This window comes from Piliocolobus tephrosceles, chromosome 15 (genome assembly GCF_002776525.5).
Source record: "Piliocolobus tephrosceles isolate RC106 chromosome 15, ASM277652v3, whole genome shotgun sequence".
NCBI lineage: Eukaryota > Metazoa > Chordata > Mammalia > Primates > Cercopithecidae > Piliocolobus > Piliocolobus tephrosceles.
The window spans coordinates 42,363,241-42,385,879 of NC_045448.1; the positions used below are offsets into that span (position 1 = coordinate 42,363,241).

At 38.1% G+C, this 22,639-nt stretch overlaps 2 protein-coding genes across 5 annotated transcripts in view; both read left to right on the plus strand.

The window, feature by feature from the left end:
- EML4 (EMAP like 4) overlaps positions 1-22,639 on the plus strand; it is a 169,340-nt gene that overhangs the window by 59,822 nt on the left and 86,879 nt on the right. For all 4 annotated transcript variants that reach the window (XR_002725720.2, XM_023189303.2, XM_023189304.2 and 1 more), the window contains exon 2: positions 20,340-20,522. Coding sequence is in view for 3 of the 4 variants with exons in the window: in XM_023189303.2 (XP_023045071.2) it covers positions 20,340-20,522 (183 nt within the window). In the remaining variant the exon portion in view is untranslated. The remainder of the gene's footprint in view (positions 1-20,339; positions 20,523-22,639) is intronic.
- Positions 7,941-8,517, plus strand: LOC111524188 (programmed cell death protein 5). The gene has a single exon (XM_023189306.2). The coding sequence runs from the start codon at positions 8,016-8,018 to the stop codon at positions 8,391-8,393; it is 378 nt and encodes a 125-aa protein (XP_023045074.1). The 5' UTR covers positions 7,941-8,015; the 3' UTR covers positions 8,394-8,517.

The following is a 22,639-nucleotide window of genomic DNA, read 5'->3' on the forward strand; positions in this document are numbered from 1 at the left end:
ATATAAAATGTATAAATATTTTACAAACATCTAAAAATTTGTTTTATTTTTAAAGAAATAATGCTACCCAAATTAAATAACAAAAGAGCTCTATTTTGTATATTATATACTGTAGTTTTATAATGAAATGTTAAAACAGTCATAAGGAAAATATATTCACTGTTCATTAAGTGGAAATGGATGTTCGTAAAAGTCCCATTTGTACAAAAAATGTGTTAATCATCCCTTTATGGTAAAATAATGTATTGAATCTTCCACTGTTCATGCCCTAGGCACATTTGTAAGTGGATTAGAAAAATAGTTCTTACCAGTCTTTTCTTGGTATGATAGTCATTTAAAGTATATTGAATCTGTTAGATCTTCCAGATACACTTAAATTCTGAGATAAAAATATACATACTCACATAATTCTTAGCCGTAACACTGAAGGGACAGGGATTGGGGAAATGTTGGCCAAAAGACACAAAATTTCAGTTAGATGGGAGAAATAAGTTGAAGAGATCTATTGTAAATCATAGTTTTTACAGTTAATAAAAAATAAATTGTGGGCCGGGTGCGGTGGCTCACGCCTGCAGTCCCAGCACTTTGGGAGGCCGAGGCGGGTGGATCATGAGTTCAAGAGATCGAGACCATCCTGGCCAACATGGTGAAACCCCTTCTCTACTAAAAATACAAAATTAGTCATTTGTGGTGGTGCATGCCTGTAATCCCAGCTACTCGGGAGGCTGAGGCAGGAAAATAACTTGAACCTGGGAGGCAGAGGTTGCAGTGAGTCAAGATCGTGCCATTGTACTGCAGCCTGGGCAACAGAGCAAGACTGTATTTCAAAATAAAATTAAATAAATAAATTATATACTTGAAAATTGCTAAGAGAGTAGATTTTTAAGTGTTCTTTCTCCTCATAGAAAAATGTGAGATAATGCATATGTTAAGTAGTCTGACTTTGCCATTCCACAGTATTTACATGTTATATACCATAAATATATACAACTTGTCAATTAAAAAGTAAATTTAAAAATGTTAAATGAGGAGATCAAAAAAATAAAAACTGCTTACTTCTAGAAATATATATATGAATTTTGATTCTAGTAGCAGTATATCCCACAAAATTTCCATGAAGTTCAGAAAGGGAATCCCCTCAAAAGGAAAGCAAGATTTTTGTTGGGCGTTGTACTGAGCTTGTTTAATCCAGACTTTTTCCCACTGTCAGTTTTATGTACTTGTGAAATGATCATTCTTTTTTTTTTTCCTCTTGAGGTAATATCTCGCTCTGTTGCCCAGCTGGAGTGCAGTGGCACAGCGTGTCTCATGCAGCCTTGACCGCCCAGATTCAAGTGATCCTTCCATCTCAGCCTCCACAACCTGCCCCAATTAGCTGGCTGAGACTCCTGGCATATACCTGGCTGATTTTTTAATTTTTAATTTTTAATTTTGTAGAGATGGGGTCTCACTGTGTTGCTCAGGCTGGTCTCAAGCAGTCCTCCCACCTCAGCCCCACAAAGTGCTGGGATTACTGACGTGAACCACTGTGCCCAGCCTCCGTTCTTATTTTTTAAAGAATTATATCCTACCTGCTTTCAAAATTAGTATGAGCCTGTTAAGCCTTTGTTTTTTGTTTGTTTGTTTGTTTTGTTTTGTTTTAAACCACTCCTCTTCCACAAAGAAAAACTTGAAATTCACTCCTGGTCCAACAACTCAATTTTGTGTGACATATTGCAATATATATGCCCTTCAAATACAGTTGACCTTTGAACAACACAGGTTTGAACTGTGTGGGTCCACTTATACAAGGATTTTCTTCTGCCTCTGCCACCCCTCAGGCAGCAAGAACACCCCCTCCTTCCTCCTCTGCCTATGCAGTGTGAAAACAACAAGGCTGAAGACTTTTATGAACATCCATTTCCTTAATGAATAGTGAATGTATTTTCTCTTCCTTATGATTTTTTAAAACATTTCATTATAAAACTACAGTACGTAATATATATATAACATACAAAATATGTGTTAACTGTTTATTATTAGTAGGCTTCCAGTCAACTGCAGGCTATTAATAGTTTGTAGGGAGTCAAAAATTATACATAGGCCGGGCATGTTGGCTCACACCTGTAATCCCAATACTTTGGGAGGCCGAGGCGGGCAGATTACTCGAGTTCAGGAGTTCAGAACCAGCCTGGCCGACATGGCGAAAGCCCGTCTCTACAAAAAATACAAGAAATTAGCTGGATGTGGTAGCAGGAGGCTGAGGCATGAGAACTGCTTGAGCCTGGGAGGCTGAGGTTGCAATGAGCCAAGATCATGCTACCGCGCTCCAGCCTGTGTGACAGGGAGAGACTCTGTCTCAAAAAAAAAAAAAAAAAAGTTATACATGGATTTATATACTTGAAAATCGCTAGGAGAGTAGATTTTTAAGTGTTCTTTCTCTCTTAGAAAAATGAGTGGGTGGTCAGCACCCCTAACCCCTACATTGCTCAAGGATTGACATAGGAATGAAATTGATGAGGTTTGATGATGTAGCTTGTGGTTGATTGATAGATTTCCTCTGGATCTTTCTCTGCCTTCTTTTTTATTTGAAACAAGCTGAAACATCTTGTTCTTAGAGCTTGTCATTTAAAATTTAGTATTCAGTACTTACATCGTTTGGAATATAGCTGTAGTCTTATAATTTAGAAATTATAGCTTTGCCTAATGTTTTATAGGCCTACATCGTGAGCTCTTAAAATGGCATTGCTTTAAAAAATTTCTCATCAGTATTTTTCTTTTAACAGAAAAACAACTTGCTCCAGAGACCAGGCTTTCATTCTTTTCTCTCCTGGTAAAAATTGACTTTCTTTGAGTTCTACAATTTTCTGTATATATCTGTCAGGACAACGGTTGTATTGTACTTTATTTTATTTATTTATTTACCTTTTTCTGTCCCCCACAATGCTTGCTAGGGTTAGGAAACCATCTCATTTAAGTCCTAACAATGCATGGCATGTATTAATAATTAGAAAGTACTTAATGTTAAAAATGATTATCAAATAACATATATCTTTGTGTTGTTTCCAGCATCTCCTGCTAATTCCAATTTAGTCCATTTTTAACTTTCTGATGATTAAAATGAAATTTAGTGTGTAAACAAATCAGTAAAATATAGTATCTCTTTCTGCTAATGTATTAGAAACTAAGTTTTAGTGAAACTTTGATTGTGTACCCTAGGTATCTGACTGCAAATGTTACTCATCCTTAGGGATTAAGGTGATCTAGGTATGGGTTTAGCAGGCCTTTATATTGGAGTCTTATGATTGTAGTAGTAGCTAACACTTATAAAAAAATTTCACCTTTTGTCATTTTAACATGCTCTTTAATTTATCTAATTTAATTTTCTATAAGTTTGTGTGTTAGGTGTTCTTAGCTTCATTTTAAAGATGGAGAATCTGAGGCATGAAGAAGTTAAGAAACTTGCCTGGATATATAGTTAGTAAATGATGAAGCCGGTTTTTAAATCTCAGACAGTCTAAATCCAGAATTGTGTTCTTAAGCACTATATGCATATTAAGTAAGTTTTTAACTTACACATGAACTTTGTATTCCAGGAACAGTTTTGTTAGTAAAATCTTAAATGGTAAAGTATTTTTTCATAAAGCAAGACAACTGTCTTGCAAGAATCACCCATTCACCACTAGAGAGAAAAATAAATGAGTGAGTGAGTGAGTTTAGGGCTAAATACATGTAAATAATAAGTTTGTCAGACGAATCAGGGAGGGAAGTAAAGTAGATTTTTTTTTCTTGGATAAGAAATAAAAGCATTTTAGCCCATTTGCTTATAAAAAAAAAAAGAGGAAAACTCTAGCACAATAAATATAGAGTCCTGGGTTGAGACCCAGTAATGCAAGAACATCTAACCTCTTGGTTGGGTTAAATCTCTAAAACTGATAGAAATAACAAAAATATACTTCATTTTGGTCATATCCTGGCAGAGAGGAAGAGGGGAAAGGAGGGCAGGAAGATAGATAGTCTCAAAATACAGGTACAAGAAAGGAAAGGAAAGGATATTCAGAGAAAGAAAAACAAAAAACAAAAAAGGAAGAAATACTAGGATAGTGAGGGAAGAGGGGAGAGATACCTATCTTTTCTGTCATACAATTATTAGCTAAATTTGCTTCTTCCAGATTCCCCCTCAGCTACACGAAACTTCTAATAAAGGGGATTCTTATCTTCTAAAGCAACCCCCAGTCCTATGCATTAGTCCAAACTAATGAGTGTCTTCTTTTCATTCCCTGTTTTATCCTGTCTTTGTTGCTTATTCTGAAGTACAACCACAACAAATCAACCGCTGGAGAGTTATTGCAATGTTTGATGCTTTGCAGGTGTAGAGGAAAATGAAAAATAGCTTCTTCCCCAGAGGGTTTTACAATCTAGTTAGGAATTTTAAATGTAACTTTATTAAAAGATAATTAACAATATCCTGCAATATTATGAGTTGTGTGGTATATACAATTCCACACTTACCTATTGGCTCAACCTCTTACTTTTTATTTTCTAATTTATTTTTTTGGGACAGTCTTTTACTGTTGCACAGGCTAGAGTACAGTGTTGCAGTCTCAGTTCACTGTAACCTCCGCCTCCCGAGTAGCTGGGATTACAGGTGTGTGCCACCATGCCCGGCTAATTTTTTATTTTTAGTAGAGGTAGGGTTTTGTCATGTTGGCCAGGCTGGTCTGAAACTCCTGACCTCAGGCAATCCCTCCGCCTCAGCCTCTGAACGTGCTGGGATTACAGGCGTGAGCCACCGCACCCAGCCAGCTCAAGCTCTTTAACCAGCTCTTCTCAGCAGGGCACTGTGTCTCTTGCTGTACAGAAAAATTAGGTAGAAAGACAAGTATCTGTACTTCCTCTCATCTTCTTACCTTCATTCTTAGATAAAAGTATCTCTTCTCAGAAAAGGCTCATTCTTTATCTTGTTTTTTCTATTTCAGTCCTTCACATCTCTAAAGCTGGAGCTCTGCTGCATGTCCTTTCGTGTAGTACAAATCACTCTATTGGTTCCTTCCCTAAACCCTGTAAATCTACTATTCTTACATTTAAATAAAAACACCACCATCAGCTTTGCAAACACTCTCTTCACCCCCATCCTGTTAAACCCTTTCCATCTTCAATCAGATTCCTTAAAAGACTACCTTACCTCCCAGCCTCACATCAGTGCATTTCAGTCATGCTTCTGTTCCCATGACTCCACTGAAACTTCTCTGGTAAAGATTCCTTAGTACTGGCCAAATCAGATGGACCATTTTTAGTCATTGTCTTTTGATATCTTTGCAGTCTGTAACGTTGTATCTCCTTTCCTGAACCTATGACTAGCTTTCTGACAGTTTTTATTTTGTCTTCTCTGCTGGATAACTTTGGCCCTATTCGTTTCTCACTCCAAGTCATCAATTCTCATGACTCCAGTTACCAGATATGTCCTAATAAAGCTCCCAAATGTAATCTCTAGTTCAGGCCTCTGTCTTAAGCCCAAGACCTAGTTATAGTTTTGTTATAATGACCTCAAACTCAGTAGATCCAAAACCACACATCATTCTGTTCCCTCATTCCCCACCCTGTTTTTTTTTCCTTTGTTCTCTATCAGTGAATGTTATAGAACCATTTATTCAGTCATCCAAATAGAAACACGGGGATCTTCCTCTACTTTTTATCCCCTCATCTAGTCGATGACCATATTCCATCAATTCTGTCTTGAGTATCATCTATTAAAATTATCCCTTTATGGCTAGGCACGGTGGCTCACGCCTGTAATTCCAGCACTTTGGGAGGCCGAGGCGGGTGGGTCATGAGGTCAGAAGACTGAGGCCATCCTGGCTAACACAGTGAAACCCTGTCACTACTAAATATACAGAAAATTAGCCGGGTGTGGTGGCGGGCGCCTGTAGTCCCAGCTACTCGGGAGGCTGAGGCAGGAGAATGATGGGAACCCGGGAGGAAGAGCTTTCAGTAAGCCGAGATCGCACCACTGCATTCCAGCCTGGGTGACAGAGGGAGACTCCGTCTCAAAAAAATTATCTCTTTGTTTCTAATTTCTGATAGATAAATTTCTGACAGTAATTTTTTTTTAATTCTCAGCACTTTGAAAAATTTTTATATGTAGTAGTACTCAAATATTTGGATGAATAGGCCTTTTGGAAAAGAGATTTGACTGTAATAGAAAAGAGAGAAGATGATTCTTAATCATAGAAACAGCTAAGACTGGGTCCCACAAGCTTTTTCCTTGAAATTAGATTTTGATTTGAGAAGGAAGAAATGCCTAAGGTACATAATATACAAATTAGTAATGCACTGCACAAATGGGAGGTGCTAGGAAAAAAAAGCCCAATATACTTTGATGTGCAAGAGGACCTTTTTTGTTATATGCTAATTAGAAAGCACTTTGCTACAGAACTTTTTTGACAGCCATTCTAACCTTAGAAACCTCTAAGCAATCATTTAATTTGGGTCCATTTATTGTAAAGAAGAGTATAGCTGACACTTGAATCATAAAACTACAGCCTTAAACATTTGTCTGGGGATTGAAGAGAAGTATGATAACATACAATCCGCTTTCAAGCCTGTCACCAGTTAATAGCAAGAATTTGAATTCCTTCCTAGCCTGTAATATTTCAAACACATTACATATTCTCCAACCCACCTCACTCCTGTTAATCTTTCAAGTAACTCCTATACTTTGATGAATCTGTACCAGGTATTGATCAAAAGAGAAGTGCTTTCCTGAGTCTTACTTGTAAAAACACTCTTTTCATGGCTTCTGCTTTTCTGTAAAGGCCTTTTTGTTTTGTTTTTGTTTTTTGAGATGGAGTCTGGCTCTGTCGCCCAGGCTGGAGTGCAGTGGCCGGATCTCAGCTCACTGCAAGCTCTACCTCCCGGGTTCACGCCATTCTCCTGCCTCAGCCTCCCGAATAGCTGGGACTATAGGCGCCCACCACCACACCTGGCTCATTTTTTGTATTTTTTAGTAGAGATGGGGTTTCACCGTGTTAGCCAGGATGGTCTCGATCTCCTGACCTCGTGATCCACCCACCTCGGCCTCCCAAAGTGCTGGGATTTCAGGCGTGAGCCACCGCACCTGGCCTATAAAGGCCTTTTGTAAGTATTAATCTGGATCATTTTGCCTCATTCCAGTGTCTTTTATCAGCTTTTGCTATGAGTTTATCCTTATCTCAATCTCTTCATGTTTAGTTTGGTTTAGGTTTCATCCCTTTCACAGTAGTTTTTGGTGCATGTGTGTTTATAGCAGTCATGTTGTTTATGTTTTATTTTGAGTTGGTTTAAATTTATTAAATTCAGTTGTAAAGCTTAAAAGCAACAAAAAGAGATGAACCACTGATAGTCTTGTTTTGACACTTATCCTCACAAATTTATTCTTTAATTAACTTTAAAAATAGTTATAGGAGAATAAATACATGTTCCATTCATTGTTACCTGGTTTTACTAAAGATATTCATAATATGAATTTCCTTACACATTGACATTATTTGAAGCATGGGTGGTTTAAAACTGGACTATCTAACCAGCTCTAAATTGTTTGTTATTATAGGTTTCTTTTTTTTTTTTTTAAACGGAGTCTCGCTCTGTCACCCAGGCTGGAGTGCGGTGGCGCGATCTTGGCTCACTGCAAGCTCCACCTCCCAGGTTCACACCATTCTCCTGCCTCAGCCTCCCAGCAGCTGGGGCTACACGTACCCGCCACCACACCCAGCTAATTTTTTTTTGTATTTTTAGTAGAGACAGAGTTTCACCGTGTTAGCCAGGATGGTCTCAATCTTCTGACCTCGTGATCCACCTGCCTCAGCCTCCCAAAGTGCTGGGATTACAGACGTGAGCCACCGCGCCCAGCCCTCATTGTAGGTTTCTTAATACTAGTGCTGTAGTTAACATTTTCAAACAACTTGGAAAGTTAGTTAAGAAAAATGATTCTCGAAGGCCGCGCTGGCGCCGAGGGGCTGTGGGAGTGTCCGTGGCTGCTCCACCGCTGACGCCGTACCATGGCGGACGAGGAGCTTGAGGCGCTGAGGAGACAGAGGCTGGCCGAGCTGCAGGCCAAGCATGGGGATCCTGGCGATGCGGCCCAACAGGAAGCAAAGCACAGGGAAGCAGAAATGAGAAACAGTATCTTAGCCCAAGTTCTGGATCAGTCGGCCCGGGCCAGGTTAAGTAACTTAGCACTTGTAAAGCCTGAAAAAACTAAAGCAGTGGAGAATTACCTCATACAGATGGCAAGATATGGACAACTAGGTGAGAAGGTATCAGAACAAGGTTTAATAGAAATCCTTAAAAAAGTAAGCCAACAAACAGAAAAGACAACAACAGTGAAATTCAACAGGAGAAAAGTAATGGACTCTGATGAAGATGATGATTATTGAACTACAAGTGTTTACAGACTAGAACTTAATGGAACAATTCTAGGACAGAAGTTAAGATCTGATTAAATATTTACTTTGTTTATTGTCTATATGCCTTTTAAAAGAAATAAACTTGTTATGCAAATAAAAAAAAAAGAAAAATGATTCTCATTGTTAATTATATTCATTAACTTAGCAAAATGTTTATAATAAATCTCAGGATCTTAATATTTTGGTTTTAAAAATCAATAAAAAGTGATAATTCCTTTTGTTACAATTCATGTGGGTTTCATTTTATTTTAAATAAAAGGAAAGAGGAAATATGACTTGCTACTTTATATACACATTGTTTATTTTATTTCCTACTAGAAAAAATACTTACTTTGGGGACTTTAAGCTCTAAGCGATAGTATGTACCAGTTTAAAGAAGATCAGAAAAATAATGCCCAAGGGTAGCCAAATAATTGTGGTGAATGTTTGTGTAGTGCATTAATTCATGCTTTTCTGCTGCCTAGCATTTAGCCACTCCTCAAAGCAGCCCAGGTCTTTTGTCTGTATCCTGCCTGCTTTTGCCTGTGTGCTGTGTGCTCGCTCTCCTTCAGTTTGTCCCCTTTTATAAAATAGAGCACTTTCTTTAGTTCAGAGAGCAAAGGGACAGGAGAAGAACTATCTTAAGTTTTATTTGTGCCAACATATAAGTAGTCTGTGTGGTAGGCCATCTGGACTGAGGATTTCCTCAGAATGTAAAGTATGCTGTGAGATGTAGAGAGCTGGGATTTGCTTTGGAACTATCTGGGAAGGTGGTAGGAAACATACACAGAACTGGTTTATATTGCTTACAACATCGGTGGTGAGAATGGAAGACAACTTGCCTGGTCTCGCTTTAGTGTGTGGCTCCTCTACACTTAAGAATTTCTGACCAGGTAACCTATCTCTCCATTCCTGTGAGTTCAGACCTGTCTTACAAACTTGTGACAAAAGAAGTCTGAGGACTTGGGAATGAATCTAGATTCATTGCTCCCTCCGTTAGCCCCCTTCTCCCTGTAAATATATGTGTCAGTAGTGTCATAAACATTTGCCTACACACTTGTATAAGGTACTTAAAACTACTTACTTTGTAAACAAATATATTCCTGTTGAGAGGACAGAGTGGGTTTTGCTCAGCTTGTTCTTGTTCTCCGTGAAAAAAGATGGTCATGTATATGAAACAGCAGCTTTTAATGGAAAATAATTTAAAAGTGCCTCTCTTAATACATCAGAAATTGCATAATTAAGCTTGACTTTTGCTTTCGTGAAGTCTAAGCAAAAAACTTCATCAAAAACAATTGTCTAGGTCAGGCGCTGTGGCTTATGCCTTGTAATCCCAACACTTTGGGAGGCCAAGGTGGGTGGATCACTGGAGACCAGGAGTTCAAGGCCAGCCTGGCCAACATGGCGAAACCCCATCTCTACTAAAAAATACAAAAATTAGCTGGCTGGGCGTGGTGGCTCATGCCTGTAATCCCAGCACTTTGGGAGGCCAAGGTGGGTGGATCACCTGAGGTCAGGAGTTTGAGACAGGCCTGGCCAACGTGGTGAAATCCCGTCTCTGTTAAAAATAAAAAAGTTAGCCGGGTGTGCTTGGAGGTGCTTGTAATCCCAGCTACTCGGGAGGCTGACACAGGAGAGTCTCTGGAACCTGGGAGGTGGAGGTTGCAGTGAGCCAAGATCACGCCACTGCACTCAGACTGGGCAACAAGAACGAAACTCCATCTCAAAAAAAAAAAAAAAAAATTAGCAGAGCATGGTGGCATGCTCCTGTAATCCCAGGTACTTGGGAGGCTAAGGCGTGAGAATCACTTGAGCCTGGGAGGCAGAGGTTGCAGTGAGCTGAGATCATGACACTGTACTCCAGCCTGGGCGACAGAGCCAGACTCTGTCTCAAAAAATAAAAAAGCCCAACACTATACACAGTGTGTGGTATTGTTACTAGTTTCTCATGGTCTTCTGTCACGTTAGCTTCTCTAATCGAACCTGATCTTCTGCCATTACCATTCTAACCTAGAAGGGCTGCCCAGTGTCTCAGCATAAGTGCTTTAGGAAGGGGAGATCAGAGACTATTTCAAATTTTTTAACAACTTATTTGTTCTTGGCATGATATATCTCATACAATGTAACTTTTTGAAATGAAGGACTTTTTTTTTTTCCATAGGTTTGTAGATAACTGATCTTAGGGTCATACCATTAGGCCTCAAAACTGTCATAAAGACCAACTAGTCTAGTTGTTTTTATGCCACAAAACCCCAGGGTTCTTGGAAACACAACTTCATTTTTGTTTTGGAATTTAGTTCACAAAAATGGGTTCATTGTTCTCCAAAGAATAAAGTGAGTAAGTCGGTTATGTAGACCAGTTATCCTCCATCCACTTTTACAGAAGAGAAAAATCACTGAACTTCCCTTCCCCTCCCTAAAAAGTGTAATACATGTTTTAATCACATAGATGTTCCATTATGTGTGAGTGTCTCACTATCCTTTTCTCTGTCATACAACCATCAAAGTAACTATTGTCATAAATTTTGTGTATATCATTCCCTTGGTTTTTCAGTTTTTTCCTAAACATTGTATTTACTTTTGTATGTTTTTGAACTTTATGTAAATTTCACCTGACTTGCTTTTTACATTCATCATGTTCCTGAAATTCAAAATGATATTGCACATCACCATAGTTTATTTTTACTGTTCTGGGATTCTGTTGATTGTTAATATCACAATTTATTTACCTGTTTTACAATTGATAGATATTTAGGTTGTTTCCAGTTTGTTTTTATGATGAGCTATGCTGCTGTGAGCATTCTTGGACATGTCTTTTGGTGTATGTATATCTGCAGGAGTTTCTCTAGAACAGAGACTGGGAGACTGCCTGAGAGGCCATCTGTTTTATAAATGAAGTTTTATTGGAACATAGCCACACCCATTCATATGCATTTTTATAGCTGTTTTTGTGTTACAAAGGCACATCTGAGTAGTTTCCTGCACAGACTGTGGTCTGCAAAGCCTAAAGTATTTAACTATTTTCCCCTTTACGGTAAAGTTTGTTGACTGCTACTTTAGGTTAGGGTAACAGTGAAATTGCTGGGTCATAGGATGTGTGTGTCTTCAGTTTTACTAGATGTTGCCAAGGTTTTTTCCCCCCTAAAGTCATTGAAACAGGTCACTTTCTACCAGTAATGTTTGAGAGTTTGTATCCCTCCATATCTTTGGGAACACTGGATGTTGTCATACTTTACATTTTTGGCCAGTCTGGTACACATAAGATAGTATTTTGGATGGTTTCAGTTTGTCTTTCCAAGATTATTAATGAGGTGCTTGAGCCTCATTTTTTGTTTGTTGGCCATTTATGTTTCCTTTTCTGTGAGGTGTTTAGAAAGACTGGCAAAAGCTTTGACGAACTATGGAATTATTTGTAGTCTCAACCTCCTTGGTCTCATGTCATCCTCCCATGTCAGCCTCCTAAGTAGCTAGGACTACAGGTGTGTGCCACCATGCCTGGCTAATTTTTGTATTTTTTTTTAGAGACGGGGATGCCATGTTGCCCAGGCTGGTCTCGAACTCCTGAGCTCAAGCAGTCCTCCTCCCTTGGCCTCCCAAAGTGCTGGGATTACGGGCATGAGCTACCACGTCCAGTTTGGATACAAATTTTTATCATTTATATGTGTTACAGCCATCTTTTCCATGTTTATGGATTACTTTCTCTATTATGTCTTTTGGAGACCAAACATCTGAATTCTGTTGTAGTTAAGTAGCAATATTTTATGGTTAGTTCTTTTTGTGTCTTTTTTAGAACCTTCCTGTTTGTAGGATATGAAGACATTTGCAGTTATTTTCTAAAGATTTTATAATTTTGCTTTTAATTCTTTAATCTTCTCAGATCTTATTTTTGTGTGTGATAGAGATGTGGGCTTTAATATATGGTTCACCCTTGAATAACATGGGGGCTTGGGGTGCCAACTTCTTCTCCCCCTCAGTCGAAAATCCCCATATACTTTTGGTTCCCCAAAAATCTGGCTACTGATAGCCTATTATTGACCAGAAGCCTTACTGGTAACAAGAAGTTGATTAACACATATTTTGTGTATTACATATATTATATGCTGTACTCATAATAAAGTAAGCTAGATAAAGAAAATGTTATTAAGAAAATCATAAGGAAAATTCATGTACTGTTCATTAAATGGAAATGGATCATCATAAGGCCTTCCTGCTCGTCATCTCAACTACTCAACATGAATTGAGTAGGTTGAGGAGGAAGAAGAAGAGGAGAGGTTGGCTTGCATTTTCCTGTTAAGTACTTAAGTATGAATACATTTTAAAAAGTGATTACTTATTGGTAGTATATAAGTTCAGAGTCAGAGTCAGGAATGATGGTTATGCCAAACAGCAACCAGTTGTCCACGTGGGTGTCTGAGATAGTGACACCTTTGCTTTCTGATAGTTCAGTATACACTTTATTTCATGCACAAAATTATTTTTTAAACATTGTTTAAGATTACCTTCAGGACATGTGTATAAGATGTAAGTGAAACATAAATGAATTTTGTGGTTAGAGTTGGATCCCCTCCACAAGATATCTCATTATATATATGCAGATACTCCAAAATCTGAAAAATTTGAGGTCTGAAACACTTCTGGTCCCAAGCAATTCAGATAAGGGATACTCAACCTGTAATACATTTTTAAAATAGAAGAGGTCCTCATGTTAGAGACTTCTCATATAAACAGTTAAAAAGCTTAGTTATTCAGTATCCCGTAATGTAGGAAATTAGACTGGAAAGGGAGCATTGCTGTAGATAGGCATAGCTAATCCTAACTGCAAAGAGGTAAGGAGAAAAGTAGAAAGATTAGAAAACCGAAAATGTGGTCTGGTGTAGTGGCTCATGCCTGTAATCCCAGCACTTTGGGAGGCTGAGCAGGGAGGATTTTTTGAGGGTGGGAATTCAAGACCAGCTTGGGCAACATACTGAGACCCTATCTCTACAAAAAAGAGAATCGAAAATGTAATTTTATTGTATTTGTATTTGTATTTATTTATTTATTTTAGCAATAGGGTCTTACTCTTTTGCCCAGGCTGGAGTGCAGTGATGCAGTTATAGCTCACTGCAGCCTTGAACTGGGCTCAGACAATTCTACTGCCTCAGCCCCTCAACTACAAGCATATGCCACCACACCTGGATAACTTTTAAAAAATTGTTATTTATTTATTTTAAAGACAGGGTCTTGCTCTATCATACAGACTGGAGTGCAGTGGCACAATCTTGGCTTACTGCAGCCGGGACCTCTTAGGCTCAAGTGATCCTACTCCCTTAGGACTGGGACTATAGGCATGTGCTGCCACCCCCTGGCTAATTTGTTTTGTAGAGACAGGGTCACCCTAGGTTGCTCAGGCTGGTCTTGAACTCCTTGGCTCATGCAATCCTCCTGCCTCAACCTCTCAAAGTGCTGAATTACAGGCCTGAGCCATGGTTCTCAGTTATTTAATTAGAAATATAATAGCCTCTAGGGTATCATTTCACCACAGTGCTTGCAGCATAGTAATTAATATTCTAAGTGAAGACTGAGTCACCAAGAAGTGGTTACATTATGATTGTATGCCCCCACTAAGAAAACAAGACAGTAAGTATTCTGTTTTAGAAAGATATAAAATCAATAAAATCCGAAGATACTAGAATGTATAGGCATGTCTCATTCTGATATGATGATATGATACTGGATTGCCAACTTTTGGATATTTATAATAAAACACAATATACTTATCTCTGCAAAGGTGACACGTTTCTCAACAGTTCAGAAAATATGATTCAGTGTAATAAGAGCATAATGAATAGCTATAATTGTATACTTTAAACTGTAATATTTTAAACTTTAAAATATAAAGTTTACAAGTCTCATATAAATTTCCTTGTGCTTCTAAAAAGAGACTGACTCATGCCAGTAAATAGATTAGACTGATAGTAAGAGGTTTGTGGATCTCCATTTTCTCTTCATTCTTTACTTTTTCCTTAACGAGTTCAAAAATGCTTGAGAATTCATTTGTGTTTCATATTTCAACCTTGAAAGCCGGAAACTATTTTGAGAAGGAGCACAAATTTAAAAAAAAAAAAAAAAAAAAAAAAAACGGGGGGCAATTACCAAAAATTTTTTAAAGGGAGAGGGATTACCGTTTTTAGCTTATACTCCTACTCTATAAAAAAGGTAGGGGTGTATAAGAAAAATGATCTACTTGGATCAAGAAAAGGGAATGTTAATAGCCCTCAGAAAATATATTCATTTACCGAACAGTTATATCCCTTAGTTTATTGTGAATGAGAATGGTGGTATCTTAGAGATTGGGAGGGAAGAAAAGTAAGAGCAAAGTTTTCAAAATGGAAAGAACAAGAGCAGTGGATTATGTAGAGTCGTCAGAGGAAGGAACTCTGACTCCAATTTGCTGTGTGACCATGGATAACTCACCTGATGTCTCAGAGTCTTAGTTTACTTATTTATAAAATGATGAGAGGGGTTGTTGGACTTTAAGATAGTATCTGTTCTTGTTTTAGTAATCTGTGACAGAAATGTAAGTTATTTGCATTCTGCTTTGTATGTTCCTTTTAACATTGGAACACTGTAACTGGAGGAAACTTGTTTTAAGAAGTTAAACTTCAGAAGCAGTGCATTTTACCTTAAAGGGCATAAATTAATACACATTTTTATTGTGAAATTCGAATAATACGAGAATACGTACACTGAAAAGAAAAAATTTCTCTTTATTCCCACTTTTCTAATCTCACCTTCCTAGTCAGAGGTAACCCAGTTACCAGTTTGATGTGTGTACTTCACAACTTCTTTCTGTGTACATTATATATACATATGTGTGTATACGTTTCTTGTGTTAATTTTTAAAAGTGTGTTTTGGTGTGTGTCTATAAATTATTCAATACATATTGTTTTGCAGTTTGCTTATTCCACTTAAGTCGTCTTGTTGAACTTTCAAATTTTTAGCTTATGCTCCTATCTGTTATTTTAAATTATTGCATGATATTCTATGGTATGGACATATCATAGCTTATTTAACCTCATCCTTAGACTTTAGGTCATTTCTAATTTTGTGGCAATAACAAACAGTGCAGTAAAGAACATCGCTATAGGATAATAACTTATTGAAACCACCCTATATGGCCATGCTGTGCATTATTTCGTCTAATCATCCAAAGCCTGAGGTAAGCACCCAGTTCGCATGAGTAAATTACATATGAAGAAAGCAGTCACAGAGTTGGTAAATAGCAAACACATGGCCGGGCACCGTGGCTCACACCTGTAATCCCAGCACTTTGGGAGGCGAAGGTGGGCAGATCCCTTGAGGTCAGGAGTTTGAGACCAGACTGACCAACATGGCAAAACCCCATATCTACAAAAATAATAATAATAATAATAAAATTTAGCTGGGTGTGGTGACACGCACCTCTGTAATCTCCCAGCTGTTCCCAACCTCAGCTAATTGAGGCTGAGGCAGGACAATCTCTTGAACCCAGGAGGCGGAGGTTACAGTGAGATTACACCACTGCAATCCAGCCTAGTCGAAGGAGAGAGTCTTGAAAAAAAGAAAAAAGAAAACAGATAGATGTATTTAGTCAGTGTAATACCAGAGTTCATACGCTGTTCTACCACGCTTTTATTGGATTCTCAAAGAAATTCATGCCCCTGAAAGGGTTAAGAGCCAGGATTTTAGACAGGAAGGAATTAGAGCTTTGAGGAACTCTGGTGATCAACTGCTATGCTCCGTTACATTGCGATTGCTTGTTGCCTTGGCTATAGTGACCCTGTAATTGATCATGCAAGCCAGGGAACTTGAGAGTGAAAGAGGGGGCATTATGATAATATTTATACTGAGACAGGAGACATACTTGTTCTGGAGAAAGAAACTGAGACACTTGAACATCTTAATCCTAACATGGGCCATCATCACCTTTCACATGGGTTACTACAATAGCCTCCTGTCTGTTCTTGCATTTACTCTTACCCTGTTCCAATCTATTCTCACGCAGCAACCAAAATGATTTTCCTGAAACAAAAAACTGATTAAATCACTCAATAGTTTTGAAGCCCCTTGCATGGCTTTGTGAAAGGATGTATTTGTTTGCTCCTCATGTGATTATTGTTAGGATGCAGCGTGGAATAAAATAAAGGGCACTTAAGTTGAGAGTCAAAAGACTTGTCTTTGAGTCTCAGATATCTAGATTAGTTTAGTGACCTTGAGCAAGTTACTTAGTTTCTTGAGCTATTTCCTCCAATATAAAATATAGATAGTGTGTGTAGGGGTGGTGTGGGCTGAGGTAATAAATATGAAAGGCACAATGTAAATGCAGGACATTGTTAATAGTTAACTTTGTACGTGTTATGCCCTTTGAAAAATTGTTCTTGTGTCTTACAGTGTCTATCAGAGTTTGATAGGAATTTTACAAGCTGAACCACCTTTCTTGTCACTATCCGAGTTTCACACAACTTAAAAACCTTAGTCATTTTTTTAAAAATCAAAGTTTGTAAAAGTTTGCTGAAAGTAAAAGATACCAAGTTGGTACTAAAACCTAGCACCCTAACCTTGGCATTATAGTCTGGTGATCTACTAGCTCAGCTGCCCTCCCAGAATAATTAAGCAGGTTGTATGTTTACCAAAATCATATAAGCATTTTATTTGTGGTTATAATATGAAGGTATAGCTCATCTTTCATGAATTGAGAACAGTTTAGAAAAACATATCCATATAGTTTACTGACTTAATCACGGCCTTTGGTTTACAAATAATGGCTTGCAAAAAGTGAATTTATTAGGTTACATAATTAGCTGGGAGGAATATTGGAGTAGCTCTCAGAATTGAAGGGCCAGGGCTTCAGAGACTAGAACTGGAACACAAGGTAGTTAGAACCACCTTTATTTTTGACAGTCCTAGGGTGACATCTTTGTAGCTGGAGAACAAAGGAGAATGGGCTATAACTCTATCTCTGGGAAATTCAAGAGGGCTTCATTTGGCCTAGCCTATATCTCACGACTACTCCTCCTGTGGTAGTATTAGATTGGGCCATATTAACCACCTCCCTCCCTCCCTTCCTTCCTTTCTGCCTCCCTTCCTTCCTGCCTCCCTCCCTTTCTCCTTCTTTCCTTTCCTCCCTCCCTCCCTTCCCTTTTTTCTTTTCTTTTCATTTTTTCTCTTTTCTTTTCTCTTTTCTATTTTCTTTTCTTTCTGACAGGGTCTTCCTCTTGTCACCCAGGTTTAAGTGCAGTGGTGTGATTAAAGCTCACTGCATCCTTGACTTACTTGACTAGGTTTAAGTGATCTTCCCACTTCACTTTCCCGAGTAGCTGGGACTACAAACACGGCCACCATGCCCAGCTAATTGTTTCTGTTTTGGTAGACATGGATTTTCACTGTGTTGCCCAGGCTGGTCTCGAACTCCTGGGCTCAAGCGATCCGCCCACCTTGGCTTCCCTAAGTGCTAGGATTACAGTCGTGAGCTGCCGTGCACAGCTGAAATTTCTAATAGTAATATTTATACAACTGAAAAGGCCATTTTATATGGTTCAGTCTCATAGTATGGGGGGCAGAGGGGAAAGTGAGGCATCATAGATTGACAGCCCTACTAGGAGCAAGAAATATGGTGGAGTTTCACAAAAGACAAGAGTGGCTATTCTTTCTGTCAGAAGAAGGAGAATAGGAAAGCATTCTGGGTAGAAAGAACAGTGACTGTAGTCTAACATACTTACAAAGAATATAGATAAGCTAGAATTCAGCTAGACCACTGTGGACATGGAAAATACTTAAAATATAAAAATTTCTAAGGCGAGAGACTGAATTTTTCTTATTCCTTAAGTATCTCAGAGTTGGACACATCTGCCTTTAAGTAACAAATGTGCTCAAAGCTTTCAAATTCTAACTTTTGTGCTTTGTACATATCCTAGGCGCACCCTCCTTATAACAATCCTATTTAAAGATGAAGAAATTAATGCTCAAAGAACTAAAATAACTTGCCCAAGATTATGTAACTAGTTAATATGGAATCAGAATTTGAAGTCTAAATTAAAGATGAAACCCAGTTTTCTTTCAATATCAGTACTTCTCAAAGATAAGATTGTCAGTGAAATACTGGTAAAGACAGAAGAGAGTACATATGTATGCATGGGAGGTCTGGTGGTGTACATGATGTGAAATATGAATATTGTTTACTGTTCCATCATGTAATGGTGATAGCTTTGGTTTTTAAGTGTTGTGGTGGTGATTTTAACTCAAACTTTGAATTAAATTAAGTTCCATAGCATACTATCTCAGTATGAGAAAAAAACAATACATTCTGCGTTATTGTCTGAATGAGTGAAACAGTCATTTAAATAATCTCAGTCTGGTCCAAACAACTCTTACATTAGAAACTAAAACGTCCCCTCAGTGTAAGCCAAGGGTGTTTTTAACAATTAGTTATTTCCCTGAATTTTCCTGCTTATACTGAATGAACCAATACCGATTAATGTTTCTTTTTTCTTTTCTTTTTTTTTTTTTGAGACGGGGTCTTGCTCTTTTGCCAGGCTGGAGTGCAGTGGCATGATATCGGCTCACTGCAGCCTCCGCCTCCCGGTTTCAAGTGATTCTCCTCCCTCAGCCTCCCGAGTAGCTGGGACTACAGGCTCATGCCACCATGCTCGGCTAATTTTTTGTATTTTAGTAGAGACGGGGTTTCACTTTGTTGGCCCAGATGGTCTCGATCTCCTGACCTCGTAATCTGCCCACCTCAGCCTCCCAAAGTGCTGGGATTACAGGCGTGAGCCACCGCACCCAGCCAGCAATTGATGTTTCTATATGTTTGAATTCTGATTGACCCAACAAATACAGTAGTATAAAGTTACGTAACTTTGCAAGTCCTTTGTAATTGCTGTGGTATAGCTAAGCCTTATTTGAATAGTCTTTCTCTTGTTGCTGTTACATAACCTAAGGCAAATATTAAGTATATACTTCATAAAAACCTTTTTTTAAGAGAGGTTGTGGTGTTAGGTGGAGAGAAGGAGCAGCGAAAAGTCTTTGTTAATTACATAGCAATACTGACTTCTGTGGGGTGTGGGAAAGTATAATAGTACAGTGAAGAGTAAAGTAGTAAAGAATGCTTCCTCATCGTTGTTGGTTAAAGTGATAGACTCCCTATCTGATACATGAAACCAAACAGAAGTGATTTATATGCCTTTTCTGTTTTCATAGAGAATTATGATAATAATAATGTTGTAATTAAGAAAGGTTGGATAGTTTGCGGTCTTGCAAGTTTCCCGATGTCTACAAAATGATGTACTTAGGGAGCATTTTCGTGAGAAAACCAATTAAGATGATGTTATAAAAATAGGGGGAATTTGACCTTGGGGAAGATTTTCACCATTTTAATTATTTGTCAAATGTATTAACTTATATTATTTTAAATTAAGATAGCTATGAAAATCTTTACGGAAGGTTCATATGTGTCAACATGATGGGATGTTATGGGTTTTTTGTTTTGAAATTTTTTCATCTTTTTCTTTCTTTCTTTCTTTCTTTTTTTGAGACAGAGTCTTGTTCTGTTGCCCAGACTAGAGTGCAGTGGCGCAATCTGGGCTCACTGCAACCTCTGCCTCCGGGGTTCACGTGATTCTCGTGCCTCAGCCTCCCACATAGCTGGAATTACAGAAGTGCACCATCATGCCTGGCTAATTTTTTGTATTGTTAGTAGAGACGGGGTTTCACCATGTTGGCCAGGCTGGTCTCCAACCCCTGACCTCAAGTGATCTGCCCGCCTTGGCCCCTCAAAGTGCTGGAATTACAGGCACGAGCCACTTCACCTAGCCAGAGTTCTTCTCATCTTTTGTAAGTCTTATCTGGGATCGTTTTTCTTATCAAAAATTATTTCTCAAGCAGTTTACTTTGATAATATTCCATATTTTATTTTATAGATGATAGTATTTCTGCTGCAAGTACTTCTGATGTTCAAGATCGCCTGTCAGCTCTTGAGTCACGAGTTCAGCAACAAGAAGACGAAATCACTGTGCTAAAGGCAGCTTTGGCTGATGTTTTGAGGCGTCTTACAATCTCTGAAGATCATGTGGCCTCAGTGAAAAAATCAGTCTCAAGTAAAGGTAATTGTATTGTAAAGTTAAGAAGAGTCTTGCTTTTTGCAGTATTTTCTTTGAAAGTTGAAGTTGAAAATATAAAACTAGTTTCTTATGTTGATTACTTGTGATTATAGTTTGTTTTCCATTTCCTTTTTTTTAATTCCCAAAAAGTTGTGAAAGTTTATTCTTTATTATTTAAAATAAAGAATTTTTGCATAATCCACTGATTATACTTACAGGTTTTTTATGTTACAGTATTTGTGTTAAGTTAGTGTCTTCTAACTAGTTGATAAGTTTACTGAGGGCAGGAGCTGAATCATTATTTTGTGTCTCATTTCATATTGAACCTAACTGGTAGGCACTCATGTGTTTTTAAAATTAATTCTGTTGTCAATACAGAAACATAATTAAAATCATTATAGTTTAAATGGCCTTATTCTGAACCCTCTCTGGCAGTCAGCAGAATCCTGAAAAAATTAATTTAAGCTTTAACGCTTACTAGCGCAGTATAATGGGACTTTTAACTTTTCAGTATTGGGAGTTTTCAAGGTTGAGAGAAACAGTCATCAAGACCCTGTTGCTCTGAGTTTGGAGCAGATGTAGTGTACCTTTTGCCTTCCTTCAACCACCAAGAAAGAATTTATCATTCTTTCACATGAATCAAGTATTTGAACATATCATTTGATGTCTCTTGCTGATTTATTGGTAGAGTAGATGGGGATAGGCATTATTATGCCCATTTTGGCCTTGGGAAAAGTGAGAACATTTATTGGCTTGCCTTCCTACTTCAATAAGTCCATGTAAATTATTAACCTAGGGAAGAGTTTTATATAACTCCCAAATTCTAGCCGAATAGGAGATAGTGCAGTCAGCCAACCAGCAAATGAGAAGCAGATTTAGAAGAAAGATTGTGAATTCAGTTTCTGAATGTTGTTTGGGGTGTGTATGGTATGTAGAGATACATATTGGTAGCTGAATTACATATGGATCTAGTGCTCATGTTAGTCTTGGCTAGCAACAAGAATTTGGGAATGTTCCTCTTATGGATGGTAGTTGAAGCCATAGAGGATGTAAAATGAGAAGGCAGTTCGGGATAGTTCCATTGGGAGCTCCAACATTTCAGCATAGCACAAAAAGTGATGCGCATTGCCAGCTGCTACAGAGATATCAAATAAAACAAAGACTGAGAGATGACCTTTGGACTTGGCATTTACAGCAGTATTAGAAACCTCTCCAAAAGCAATTTTAGTGGTGTAATAGAATTGCAAGTCAAATACCAGTATTTTGAGAAGCAACAATTTAGGAGAATTATAGAATTGAGAGCAACAAATATAGCCGCTCTCAAAAAATTCACCTGAGTGAAGGAAGGTGGTAATAGCTAGGAGAGGATGCTATGTTGAAGGCCAGTTTTAATTACTTTTTAAAATTTGTTAAAAATACTTGATAGACTTGAGTGCGAAGATAGGTTGAGGACAAAAAGGCAGCAGAGAGGAAGACCAATATGGAGAAATGAAGTGGTAATTGATGAGGCAAGTATCCTGAGAATTTGAGAAGGGATCTTAGAGCAGGTGAGAAGCTATTAGTCTTAAACAGGAGAGTACTTCTTCTAAGATAGAATGAACAGATACAACTGAGTGAAGGTTGATACATATTCACAGTTGTCAGGGTTGGAAGTTTTAGTCCTTATCACTGTCTCCTGAGAACTACAACTTCTAGACCTGATAACTGTGAATATACATTGAGACCTTTAGGCACAAAGATAGGTCCTCAGTGGCACAAAGATAGGTCCTCAGTGGTAGGAAAAAAAGGGAATACATGTTTGGAGTGGTTAAAGCGGAGAATAGAAGACCGTAGACTTTTGAAAGAGATGCTGAAAGACCCTGAGGGTATGGAGATGGGAAACTTATTGTGGAGGAAAGGTGAGTATCATTCTGCCCAGTTTTGTGATTCCCACTCTTTTTCCCTCTCAGCCTCATGTACTCTGGGTCTATGTACTTACAGTGGAGAGTCAGGTGGAAGATAGGATCAATCTTTTTAATTAGTGATAGTAAGATAAATATGTCAGTGACAAAGGGTAAGGGACCTGAGGGTTTGGCAAAAGACTTGATAGAAACCACTTTGACTGATTGTGTTAAACTATG